We start from the raw sequence: 12,089 nt of genomic DNA, 5'->3' as shown, positions 1-12,089 counted from the left end.
ATCACTGGTGCTCTTCTTATTAACAACAAAGTGAATACAGATTTAAAATTTATTGCAAAACGTAACCAATACGAGGTGAGTTTGGTGGCCGGGCCCTAAACCAAATGCATGGGTAAGCGAGCAGCGGGCGGAGCTACGGCACAGCGGCTTCCTAGTCGTGCTTCAGCACTCCAGCAGCCTTCTTCATGCCATCGTCGATGATCCTGTCAACGGCTGAAGGGGAAAAAGATTCTGGATTAGCCAAATATCACCTTCCAGGGATACTTTAACTCACATTCGTGATGTTTCAGGAAGTAGGGTCGCACCAGCTTGGCGTAGATGATGGTGGAGCCGTTCTGTTCCGTGGGCAGCATGCACCAGATGAGGAAAGCACACTGGAAATGGGAATATATATCAGTCAATTTCAAGAAGCACTAAGGAAGGCCTATAAAACTCACCTTCAACAGCCAGTAGAAGGGAATCACCGAAGTCAGCAGGCCTGAGAAGAACTCAATGACCGTGAAGATGCCAAATGTGACCCAGTAGATCAGCCACTTGGTGTCGTCCTGCTTCGTGCTGGACTCGATGGCATGGATGGAGATGTAGGCGGGGTACAGTACTCCAATGATGTTGCACAGCAGTTGGGCGCCATAGCCGAAGATCAGATAGAGGGCGCAGAATCCAGCAGCACCTGAAAAGAGTAAATAACTTCTAATTAGGATAAAGCATTATAGGACTGCTGGAGCTCTACCGAAACGCAGGAGGGCGTTCTCTACAAACAACTCGACTATTTTGCTCTCCAATCCCTCGACTGCCATGTTTGCCGTCTAGTTGGTCAATTGCTGCTGCCCCAGTGGCGCATTTTCCCTTTGGCTAAAACCAGGTCCAAGGCAGGAGCGGTTCTACAGGGCGCAGGGCGGTCAAAGGGTTTCTTAACTTACCCACTTTGGCTAAAAGACTAACTATTTTAAGGCAATTTAGCCAGATACCTGTACCCTTTTTAAGGGCGCCCCTTCGCGGATCCCTGGGATTCCTAAACCGCCCCATGGCTATGGCTAATTATAAACCCTTAGCTGTTGTCAATGGATGTCTCGACCTGTCTCTGATCCCGGCCAGTTGCATTTTGCCCGCCCAGATGAGCGGACTACGGCCTGTTGTTTTCCCTTAAATGTATGATGTCATTCATGCTAGACGGCGGCTAATTATATTTATACCCTGGTCGGAGGGTATTATAAATTTGATAATAAGCGGATATTAAAGACCCTATACAACAAGTCTTACAGGCAAGTCGATCTGCTTACATAGATGATGTATTTTTTCACAGACAATCTGTAATTCTAGTTCTTTTTTCTATAATTATTATTATTATAATTATCCTAGGGAATCCTGCTAGGGAAAGGATAGGTGTGAATTCGTAGAACATTGCTATAAATCTTAAAGTCTGCCAACAACTTATCCTATAGAGGTCAAGTGTTATAATGATGAATCAATGTTTGCCAGTATTTCGAGGGTATGGCAGTTATGACCGCATTCTCACCTGTGCCCAGGTAAACCAGGGGAACTCTGACATTGCGCCGCACCTCCCGCCGATGTTTGATTAGCATAATATAATCCCAGAGCCACATCGGTTACTCCCGCGAGCTCGGGAACTGGAACTTTAAGCTCTATGGATTTACGCACACAGGTGAGTGGATTTTCTCCACGTGTGCCGAGCGCCACGTCTCAATTTTTAGACCTTTTGACCCCGCGGAGCTGGACTTTCACCGGATATTTAGGAGATATTAACAATGGAATGCGCGAAAGGTATTGCTCACCGCGTACGCGTACTGAGAAAACGTACTTTCGTTAAAGTAAACAAAGAAAAGCACAAAACAAGAAACTTTTGTGGATAAGAGACGCACACATCGGCAGCTGCCTACGTAGCTGCCTACACGCACACATCACATGCCGATATACCAGGGTATTCGCTGAGCGCTTGGTGATAAAACTAGAAACACCATTTAATTGGGCTTTGGCGTTTAAGTCGAGTGATTAGTTGCCTAATTGGTCACCAGGGGGTGATTAAACCCCCCATACCGATCCAAGCATGTAGCATTGCTATATATAACAGGTTGCTATTTATAAGCATCCCGAAAAATTCCACTGCATCTCGATGAGATTCGCTGGTTACGCAGTCTATTGGCAGGAGGTCAAAGGTGGGATTCCTACGGGGCGGTGTCCGTGGCAAGGACACGCGATGACGTCGCCAGGATAAGACACTCACCGATGAAAAGGTTGACCCTATCCACGCCGGTCTTCTCCTCCACCGTGTCGAAGGCCTTGGTCCAGGGCTTGGAAGCATCGCGCAGTGCTCTGCTGACGTTCTGTTTGTAGCCGTTGAAGAACTGCTGCACCTGGGTCACCTGGGAGGCCATTTTGCACCGATAGTATTTCAAAATATCAAAGCCAAGTAGTCAATCAAAAATATGCGACGCCGCCGACTTTCCCAACACTTGTGTGACAGTGTGACCGCCGCAGCCGAAAATACCACTTCGGAAACTCGATGCTGTGGGAACTGGTCCTACTAAAATGGCAATCCTGGCTGTTTTTCAGTAATGCATTTTTTTTTAATTTCTGCAGGAATTATCTTGTTTTAGGGATTAATTAAGCCTGGGATGTGGTCTAGTGACACAAATTAAATTTTCCTCGACATTTAGAATTTTAAAAACAATGTAAAGCGACATCCGAGCTGCCAGGTTTTGTCAAAATTGCATTTCATTCTTTCAAAATTCCATTATAAAGAATTAAAGGCTTCTTATAAGTTTCGGAAGGATTATTAGAACTCAAATTATAGTTATTAATCGCCGCTTTATTATTAAAATATACAATCAAATGCACTGCCAAACATTTCGTGTATCACTGAAAAATCTACAGAAAAAAATTTCAATTTCTGTGCTGGGGGAAAACATAATGGTCGCGCAAGTAAAGCAACTTATCAAAGAAAACAAATATCAAGGTGGTGTGGGGGGCACTTCGGAGGTAGATGGGCCAAAAGCCCTTGTACATCCCATGGAGACCCTCCGTCTTAAGGATCTTGGTGAAGCAGTCCACCAAACCGCTGTAAACCAGGCCTCGTCCCTTCTCATCCACTGGTTGATTGTACATCCGAGTGGTGACCACGTCGAAAGGTGAGTTGGCCAGGGAGACCATACTTCCCGAGGTCAGTCCGGCGCAAAAGGAAAGCAGGACCGGATGTGTGACCCATCCGTTATCCTTTAGCAAAGACTTTGCCTTGGGGAAGCTGCCGATCTGGACACTGGAGGCGACCAGCGCTCGGTTCATGCTCGGAACAGCTCCTCGCCAGAATCCCGAAATGCCATTGGTCCTGTAAATGTGCAGGAAGGCATCCACCATCGAGGTGTGTTTGTGCTGGAAGCCCACGGCTATTGACTGAACTGCCTGGGCGTGCTGTTGTGCCTTTATCTGAAGCGGGGGATAACCAGATCTCAGGTCTGCGTGAGGTAATACCCACTACTTACCATATAGAAGGGACTGGCGAGAAAGGTGCCGGTACAGCCGCCCATGGCACCGAACAACATGCCCTTATAAAAGGATATTGAGCCATCCGAGTTCTTTAAATATCCCAGCTCCAATGCGTTCGAGTAAACGCTTAATCTAACAGAGGGAAAGAAACGAATATAAAGAACGGAAATTTAGAAAATGATCTTAAATTTACATGGTCTTAAATACTATTGTATATTCTAAAAATATGTTCATTTCATAATTTAAATTTCCTGACGATGTGATAGATAAGATAAATATGCTCACCAACTTATTAGACATTATCTTGTTTAAGCTCTTCAGACAATATAATATCAAAGTACATGAGGCTTATAAAACTTATCTAATAATTTTATATTGCATAATATAATATTATTATACTATGTTATTCACTGAAACCCTTTATTAATATAATTAGTAAAGTCCGAAGACTAATATATCCCAAGGACAAATTATTCATATGTATGTTTAGACATTTTTCCTAGAAATTATATTTCCCCTTTACAAATATTTACCAGACCCCCGACACTGGTTTCTAGGGTTGGAAACATGTTGCTCTCCATGTCACAATCATATGACCGAGTCAGAAAGACCGAGTCAAATACAAATCATAGAGATCCGAGCAATACTTGCCTGACAGAGTTGAGGACGAACTGGTAGCACAACGCTGGAGCCAGACCCTTCTCCAAAGCCAGCAGTCCGTCGTTGCGGACTATCTGCACCATGGCCTGGGGCAGATTCTTGTAGGGCTTCACATAGGTTCCCCGGGACGCCAGCTCTCCCTGCAGCTGCATCCGTGTCTTGACCACATCGATGGGGTTGGTGAACATCACCGCCCCCATTGCAGCCACGCCGCCCAGCACAAAATCAGACTTCGTCATGTCTCCACCGTAGTTTTGAATTTGGATGATGTTACGTTATCATTTTGTTTACTGTCGGTCTCAATAGTAGTCTACAGAGTTGTAATACCGTCGACAATTTTATCGAAAAATGCCCAAGTTAACACCCATTTTCCAAATGATTTCGAATTATGGCTTTGAGAGAATTAAAATTTGTTTTTTCTCGAAAATAACCCAATCATTATTTTTTTGATTTATTTTTCTAAATATAAAATGAAAAGTGCTAGTAAACATAGCCCCGAAATCCTTAGTATTGCTTTTACTTACATTGAGAATTAAGTTAAGAATATTATAAACTGAATTTTTTAATTACAAACGTAAACCTAATTATAAAGTTATAAAAAAAACCATTTCTTGGTATTATCGATAATATCGATAGTTCCTCATAATAAATTGCAAAGCTTCTTAACTTTTAAAAAATTCATATTTAAACAAAAACAATTATTGTATTTAATGTCCTAAAATTACTTTAATGCAATTGTGCCAATATTACGTAATCTTATATTGTATTATATCTGAATAAAATACTTCCGAGTTTTGACATCTTACAGGTATGAATAATTGAAGAAACTTTTGTGACTCCCAGGACTTACCGCACCCCCACCATTGAACATTTAAAGAATTAAGGATAGAGAAGTAAAACATTCAACTTACATATTGGTTTAGATTTTAATAGAAATATTTTAAATTGTTTACTCACCTCCTTGTTTAGTTTTAAATTACGATAAATAAATACATACTCAATTATATATGTTTTCTTCTTAAAAAAATTGTCTAATTGGTTTGGCATTTTATGATTTCATGCGCCTTCTTCTTCCGAAGAGCTAATTGATCAGTAGTGAAGGTCGTACCTTTCCCGCAGGGCAATCAGCTCGTCAAAGAACGAAAGCACCAGAGTGGAGTATGGAGCACTCCTCAGATAAATCGGAAAGAAGCCCTTGTACAACCCATACACCCCCTCCGATCGCAGAATCTTGAGCACGCAGTCCAGCCAGCCCTTGTAGTAGAGCCCACGACCTTGAGCATCCACTCCCTGATTATACAGACGGGTGGTGATCACATCCAGTGGTGTGATTGCCACCGACACAAAGGATCCAGCAGATAAGCCAGAGCAGAACGACAGGATCGTGGGATGGGTAACCCAGCCGCTCTCCTTCAAGAGGGACTTGGCCTGGCCAAAGGTGGCGATTTGAACGGCTGACGCCACCGTAGCCCGGCTCACATTGGCCATGGATCCCCTCCAGAGTCCAAAGACGCCGTTCTTCCGGTATATCTGCCTTATCGCATCGCTCATCGAGGCATGCTGATGCTGATAACCAACGGCGATCTGCTTGGCAGCCTGTGCCTGGAGTTGCGTCTTGATCTTGAATGGAAAGGTAGCTATCAGCGGCCAGCTGGTTCAGGTTATCTTATCTGGGCCAGACATTGTCGACTGCCTGCCAGGGCAGACACGTTCAATGTATGATTTACATAATCGCTTACCAGGAAGAAGGGACTGGCGCAATAGGAGCCCACAACGCCCCCCAAGGCGCCCCAAAACATGCCCTTGGCAAACGAGATTTCGCCCTTCTTATTGTGCACCCAACCCTTATCCACCGCATGGGTGTAAATGCTCAATCTGTGGGTAACAAATAAATAAATAGTAAATAACCTTATATAGCCAGCACTTACCGGAAGGAGTTTATGACAAACTGGAAGCATAAAGCTGGAGCCAATCCCTTCTGCAAACCGAGAATTCCATCATTTCTGGCCACTGTTACAAAGGCCTGAAAGACACTCTTATAGGGCTGAGCGTGAGATCCTCGGGCAGCCAGCTCTCCCTGCAGCTGGATGCGAGTTTTGATCACCTCCACGGGATTGGTAAAGAAACCAGCTCCCATGGCAGCCACGCCGCCCAGCACAAAATCAGACGTAGCCATCAATGCGACGTCCGCTCTGTATCGCAATCCAGTGATCACTAACGCTCTTAACTTGCGATAAGCACCAGTCTGAGATTCGCAAACAATGTAGGTTAAAAAGTAACAAACAAACTGGTTTATTTCACCAAAGTATTGCACGGTTAATGGCTACAGGAACAGATCTAAGATTAGCTTACTGAAGGCACAAATTGGTTCTGGGGCTTTGCTAGGCTAAGAGAATGGAACTAGGGTTTTTAGCTACTCGCTACAGTCTAAAGCCGAGTTCAGACATACAAAATATTAACATAGTAATTTTCACATAACAATTTTGTCTATCTGAACCTAGCTTAAGAAAAATAAGCAAAATATATAAGTGCGGGTATTACAAACGAGTTGAACAATTTTGTACTTAAAGTAATGCTACCTATCTACCGATCTTTGGGATCATTGATGGCTATACTTTGTGCGCAGGGCGATCAGCTCGTCGAAGAACAGCAGCACCAGTGTTGAGTGTGGCGCAATGCGCAGGTAGTTGGCCCAAAATCCCTTGTACATACCATAGACGCCCTCTGATCTCAGGATCTTCACGAAACAGTCCAGCCAACCGCGATACAGCAGCCCACGTCCCTCGGCGTCAACACCCTGGTTGTACAGACGGGTGGTGATCACATCTGGCGGCGTTATGGCCACCGACATAATGGAGCCCGCTATCAGGCCAGCCGAGAAAGAGTTCAGCGTGGGCTGTGTCACCAGATCGTACTCCACCAGCAGTGCTTTGGTCTTGCCAAAGGTGGCTATCTGGGCACCCGATCCGAGAGCTGCTCTGGGCAGCGCGGCCACCGATCCCCGCCAGAGTCCTCGCACTCCATTCTTGGCGTAGATCTGCCGCAGGGCATCGCTCATGGAAGTGTGTGCATGCTGGTAGCCCACTGCGATTTGCTTGGCGGCCTGCGACTGCAACTGAGTTTTGATCTGGAAGAAAATATGTATTTAAGTTAATAACATAATAATATCATCAATTGAAGTATAATTTAAGCAATCTCTTTACAAAAATATAAAGTTTAGTGGTAATAATGGTGAATTGGCATGTTAATTAATAGTGTGAAGTTTGGGACTTGGATACTTTAAGTTAGGTGAACCATAAATACATTATGCTATTCAGTAATATGCAAATAAATATCTGGAGATTACTGGTGGCAACCAGAATCTTTCGTGAAAAATTATAATAATAACAATTTTAGTTATGATGCCTCCTTACTATATATCTTGAAATAGAAATATTTAGATACTGATAGGCAGTCGTCAATAGAGATTCTTATCTGGGGAAGGTCCAAAATGCTGATGAGCACGCGGCTCATTTAGATAAGCTGTTTGTTTATGTAACCCCCTGCAACACCCGCATATGTAGCGTACCAGGAAAAATGGACTGGAGCAGTAGGAGCCCACGACCCCGCCGATGGCGCCCCACATGAGTCCCAATCCGTAGGACACCTCGCCTTTCCGGTTGTGCATCCACTTGCGCTCCATGGCCTCCGAATAAATGCTGAGTCTGGGGATTGAGTAGAGGGTAATAAGGGATTGATTAATACAAAATATAGAACAGTGGGTAATACCTACCGGAAGGAATTGATGATGAACTGGAAGTACAGGGCGGGAGCCAGACCCTTTTGGAGGCCCAGCATGCCATCGTTCTTGGCCACCGTGACGAAGGCATGCACGATGCCCTTGTAGGGCTCCACATAGGTTCCTCGGGCCGCCAACTCCCCCTGCAGCTGGATCCGCGTCTTGATCACCTCGATGGGATTGGTGAAGAAGGTGGCGCCCACGGAGGCCAGACCTCCCAAAACGAAATCCGAGGTGGCCATGTAATCACGGGATTAACTTAGGATAGTGGTGTTGACTAGAAACTGTTGTGCCGCCTGCCGCGGAATCTGTGGCCCCAAGAAGCCGCTACGTATCTGTATCTGCCGAGTATTTCATAATTCCCCGCCGCGATTAGCAGGCACGACTGTGGTTCCCTCGCCCGTTATACAAATATAATATAAAATTGGCGAGGAAAGTAATATAACTTAATTCCAGTGTGCCCGCACAAAAAGCTGCCAGACGGTCGCGAAAATTTAAAACATTTTTTACGGTTTTTGGGTATAATCATAAAAAAAGACGTCTGAAAATTTGAAAAAAGGGAAAAGGATAGAAGTCTTAAAAATATCGAAGAAGGGAATGTTTTAACGGGAATTTAAGTAGCAGTCACAGTGACTTATGTCTTTAACCAGATCCGGCAACACTGTGTCTTTCAAGACAAGTATTAAGCTATAATACTGTCAAAACATTTAGTCAATTGAACCACATTTCAAGCGCAGAAAGGCACACGTACAATATAGTGTTTTATAAAAAAGAGAATATTTACGGCACATTAGGACAGCTGTTTAAGGAGGCAAAACCTTTTAAAGCAATATTTATTTTGGACTCTTGTTTGGGAGCATCTCTAACTAGCGGGAAAAGCGCCAGGCCGGCTGCACAGGTCGCTCTCTTTCCTTTCGAGCTGTCAAAGCGCCGAAGACGTGTGTGCGTGTTATTTTCAGCTGCATTTGTTTAAATAAGTGGAATAACATTTATCAAAACCATGACTTCGCATCCCGTATTCATAGACCTCTCCCTGGACGAGCAGGTACAGTAAAAATTCACCATTTAAGCCATGTTTTAGGGCGGCCCCTGGCCAGAATTGAGGTTATGTCTTCCTCTTGCTGCAAAACAAAACTAAATTTCCAATAATTTATGAAAAGGTACAAGAGCTGCGCAAGTATTTCAAGAAGCTGGGAGCCGAGATCTCATCGGAGAAGTCAAACAAAGGAGTGGAGGATGATTTGCACAAGATCATCGGCGTCTGCGACGTTTGCTTCAAAGACGGCGAGCCCTCGCAGATTGACGGCATCCTGAACAGCATTGTGTCCATCATGATCACGGTGACTGAAATGAAATTTTCCCATTAAACAGCAATTGAACCCATCTGATATTCTAGATTCCCCTGGATCGCGGCGAGAACATTGTGCTGGCCTACTGCGAGAAGATGACCAAGGCTCCCAATCTCCCGCTGGGCAAGGTGTGCCTCCAATCGCTGTGGCGCCTGTTCAACAACCTGGACACCGCCTCACCCTTGCGCTACCACGTCTACTACCACCTGGTCCAGGTGGCCAAGCAGTGCGAGCAGGTGCTGGAGGTCTTCACCGGAGTGGACCAGCTCAAGTCCCAGTTCGCCAACTGCCCACCTTCATCCGAACAGATGCAGAAGCTGTACCGCCTGCTGCATGACGTGACCAAGGACACCAACCTGGAGCTGTCTTCCAAGGTGATGATTGAGCTGCTGGGCACCTACACCGCGGACAATGCCTGTGTGGCCCGCGAGGATGCCATGAAGTGCATTGTGACCGCTCTGGCCGACCCCAATACATTCCTGCTGGATCCTCTGCTGGCGTTGAAGCCTGTGCGCTTCTTGGAGGGCGACCTCATCCACGACCTGCTGTCTATCTTTGTGTCGGAGAAGCTGCCGGCGTACGTGCAGTTTTACGAGGACCATCGGGAGTTTGTTAACTCGCAGGGATTGAACCACGAACAAAACATGAAGAAGATGCGTCTCCTGACCTTCATGCAGCTGGCCGAGAGCAGTCCGGAGATGACCTTCGAGACGCTAACCAAGGAGCTGCAGATCAACGAGGACGAGGTTGAGCCCTTCGTCATCGAGGTGTTGAAGACGAAGTTGGTGCGCGCACGCCTGGACCAGGCCAACCACAAGGTTCACATTTCTTCCACAATGCACCGTACCTTTGGAGCGCCACAGTGGGAGCAGCTGCGCGATCTGTTGCAGGCGTGGAAGGAGAACCTCAGCACAGTGCGCGAGGGCCTGACGAGCGTCTCCTCGGCGCAACTGGACCTGGCCCGCTCCCAGAAGCTGATACACTAGACGCACCACTCCCCAGAACCGCAATGATGATGAACAAATGCTAGCCTCGGGGCAATGGAATTACGACCTAAATTATTTTCAAGAGTGCGTGGATTGGATAACTTGAATAAATTTATAAGTAAAATCGTTTTGTAGAACCGTGTCTCGATAAATGCGAGGAATACTTTAATGTCTTATATGTATGTTGTAGTGATTTCAAAGGCATTTTACGGTTTTCGCTAATGCAACATCAGATTTAGAGTAAAAGGAAGTAACATTAGCTTTTTCATTAAAAGGCTTTCAACTTGAGAAGTGTAGTTCTTCTTTCTATACGATTGTAAAATTGTCAATACGTTATACGTTGTAAATTGAAACTTTTATCAATGGGCAATCGAAGAACTGAAATCTTAAAAAGTGATGTAAAAATGTATAATTTTTTAACCTTGAAAATGAAAACCGAAAAATGTCCTGCTAGAGTATTTAAGTAAGACTTCCTGTTGACAAATTACAGCTCCTCATGCACATTGGAATGCTTGCGGTCCTTCTCCTTGGGGAATCCCCAGAAATAGGACGGAAAGCCGTGCGAGTCTCGTTCTCGTTTGACGAAAGCCGAGTATGAAGATATGCAGTTGCCGATAAAATGGTTTGACTGACCGAGAATGGCCAAGTCCAGGTAGGGATCATCCTCCGGCAACTTGTGCACACTTATGCCCATCCGACTTAGAGCCGAACTAAGTTCGCTAATCATGTGGTTGGAATCGGAGGCCACGAAAACAGACTTAATTTCATTGTCGGGCTGAGTTTGTCTCACGTTCTTAATAGTCCGCTTCAGCTGGCGGATTATGGACTCCTTGGAAGGCATACAGAGTTCCGGATACAGAGCTCCCCGCTCATTTTTGTAGCCCAAACACTGCGGCGAGGCGAACAGATGCTGGCTATCCTTGACGTGCTCACAGGCTCTCACCCAATCGATGCCGTTGCGCAGGTGAATGCCCACAAAGGCCCCACGCGGCAGCTGCTCCCGGATGAAATCCTTAGAAGCATCCCTGTACCTCTGGCTCCACTGCATGTAGCGCTGCAGCTTGCAGTTCTCAAGTTGGACAGGAAAACTAGCTGGGGCTCCGGTGAAGGCGAGTACAGGCCAGGACTCCGCAGGATATTTGGCCTGCCACTTGGCAGCCTCGTTGCTGTGGTGGACATCGAAATGCAGTGGTGCATAGAACTCAGACCTCACAAAGTCTATGTGGAATGTGTCCCAAAAGGGACCGAATGGATTGCCATCCTTGGCATGGCAATTAGGCTTTTCTGGGTCATTTTTCTCCTGCTGGAGGCTGTAGCGCTCCTTGTAGCAGAAGGAGACACGCTCCGATTCCGGCCACAGGTCGTCGGCTAGGTGCCACATGAAGTCCGCCATGGTGATGACGCGATGGTACTCCTTCAGCGGCTCTACCTCAAAGTAGGTGTTGAATGGCACTTGGCGGGATCGCAGCTCGCCCCGGCGGTACTCCACCCAAGGCGGCAGGATCAGAGTTCGGTTCAAGGCCTTGGCAAAGGCCAATGATCCCAGGAAGTGGTCGGCCTGGTTGCCAAAGCGTCCTTAAAGAGAAACGGATAAGTGGATGTTTTCGTTGTTTCCAAGTCGGACTTACCCATGCAGGGACAATAGGTGAGGTAGCCGTTGGGATCGCCTCCTAGTTGGGCACATGTTGAGCTTATTAATAGTAAAATCAAGTTTATAAATCGGAGCTTCATTTTAAGCCACTGCATTCTGCCGGCTTCGTTTTTCTCTGACCAGGTGGCAGCTCTGTGCAGGAGGGTAGCTGTATTGATTAGAAA

The 12,089-nt window shown here is 45.8% G+C and overlaps 6 protein-coding genes across 8 annotated transcripts; 1 reads left to right on the top strand and 5 right to left on the bottom strand.

Moving 5' to 3' along the window:
* Positions 1–35: 35 nt before the first annotated feature.
* On the bottom strand, positions 36–2,500 carry LOC108036908 (receptor expression-enhancing protein 5). 3 transcript variants are annotated; one of them, XM_017113312.3, is made up of 4 exons: positions 2,243–2,500; positions 438–670; positions 275–374; positions 36–213 (listed from the first exon to the last, which is right to left on the bottom strand). In XM_017113312.3, the coding sequence occupies exons 1-4, from the start codon at positions 2,391–2,393 to the stop codon at positions 152–154; spliced, it is 546 nt and encodes a 181-aa protein (XP_016968801.1). In that variant the 5' UTR covers positions 2,394–2,500; the 3' UTR covers positions 36–151. The 3 variants fall into 3 exon arrangements, with proteins under 3 accessions (XP_016968801.1, XP_016968802.1, XP_016968803.1); XM_017113313.3 differs by lacking the exon at positions 2,243–2,500 and adding an exon at positions 1,517–1,864; XM_017113314.2 differs by lacking the exon at positions 2,243–2,500 and adding an exon at positions 731–821.
* Positions 2,501–2,806: 306 nt separating this feature from the next.
* Positions 2,807–4,593, bottom strand: LOC108036907 (solute carrier family 25 member 35). Its single transcript, XM_017113311.3, has 3 exons — positions 4,153–4,593; positions 3,498–3,633; positions 2,807–3,441 (listed from the first exon to the last, which is right to left on the bottom strand). The coding sequence occupies exons 1-3, from the start codon at positions 4,398–4,400 to the stop codon at positions 2,902–2,904; spliced, it is 924 nt and encodes a 307-aa protein (XP_016968800.1). The 5' UTR covers positions 4,401–4,593; the 3' UTR covers positions 2,807–2,901.
* Positions 4,594–5,068: 475 nt separating this feature from the next.
* LOC108036920 (solute carrier family 25 member 35) lies at positions 5,069–6,415 on the bottom strand. The gene is made up of 3 exons (XM_017113332.3): positions 6,090–6,415; positions 5,901–6,036; positions 5,069–5,781 (listed from the first exon to the last, which is right to left on the bottom strand). The coding sequence occupies exons 1-3, from the start codon at positions 6,335–6,337 to the stop codon at positions 5,251–5,253; spliced, it is 915 nt and encodes a 304-aa protein (XP_016968821.1). The 5' UTR covers positions 6,338–6,415; the 3' UTR covers positions 5,069–5,250.
* A 14-nt stretch (positions 6,416–6,429) lies between these two features.
* Positions 6,430–8,434, bottom strand: LOC108036921 (solute carrier family 25 member 35). The gene is made up of 3 exons (XM_017113333.3): positions 7,934–8,434; positions 7,730–7,865; positions 6,430–7,288 (listed from the first exon to the last, which is right to left on the bottom strand). Exons 1-3 carry the CDS (start codon positions 8,179–8,181, stop codon positions 6,761–6,763), a joined length of 912 nt encoding a protein of 303 aa, XP_016968822.1. The 5' UTR covers positions 8,182–8,434; the 3' UTR covers positions 6,430–6,760.
* A 383-nt stretch (positions 8,435–8,817) lies between these two features.
* On the top strand, positions 8,818–10,398 carry LOC108036917 (eukaryotic translation initiation factor 3 subunit M). Its single transcript, XM_017113328.3, has 3 exons — positions 8,818–8,984; positions 9,100–9,279; positions 9,336–10,398. The coding sequence occupies exons 1-3, from the start codon at positions 8,940–8,942 to the stop codon at positions 10,272–10,274; spliced, it is 1,164 nt and encodes a 387-aa protein (XP_016968817.1). The 5' UTR covers positions 8,818–8,939; the 3' UTR covers positions 10,275–10,398.
* On the bottom strand, positions 10,399–12,057 carry LOC108036916 (GDP-fucose protein O-fucosyltransferase 1). The gene is made up of 2 exons (XM_017113327.3): positions 11,903–12,057; positions 10,399–11,849 (listed from the first exon to the last, which is right to left on the bottom strand). Exons 1-2 carry the CDS (start codon positions 12,018–12,020, stop codon positions 10,759–10,761), a joined length of 1,209 nt encoding a protein of 402 aa, XP_016968816.1. The 5' UTR covers positions 12,021–12,057; the 3' UTR covers positions 10,399–10,758.
* Between the last annotated feature and the right edge of the window lie 32 nt (positions 12,058–12,089).

The sequence above is a fragment of the Drosophila biarmipes genome, chromosome 2R (assembly GCF_025231255.1).
Source record: "Drosophila biarmipes strain raj3 chromosome 2R, RU_DBia_V1.1, whole genome shotgun sequence".
NCBI lineage: Eukaryota > Metazoa > Arthropoda > Insecta > Diptera > Drosophilidae > Drosophila > Drosophila biarmipes.
This window is presented reverse-complemented; position numbering and strand designations above follow the sequence as displayed.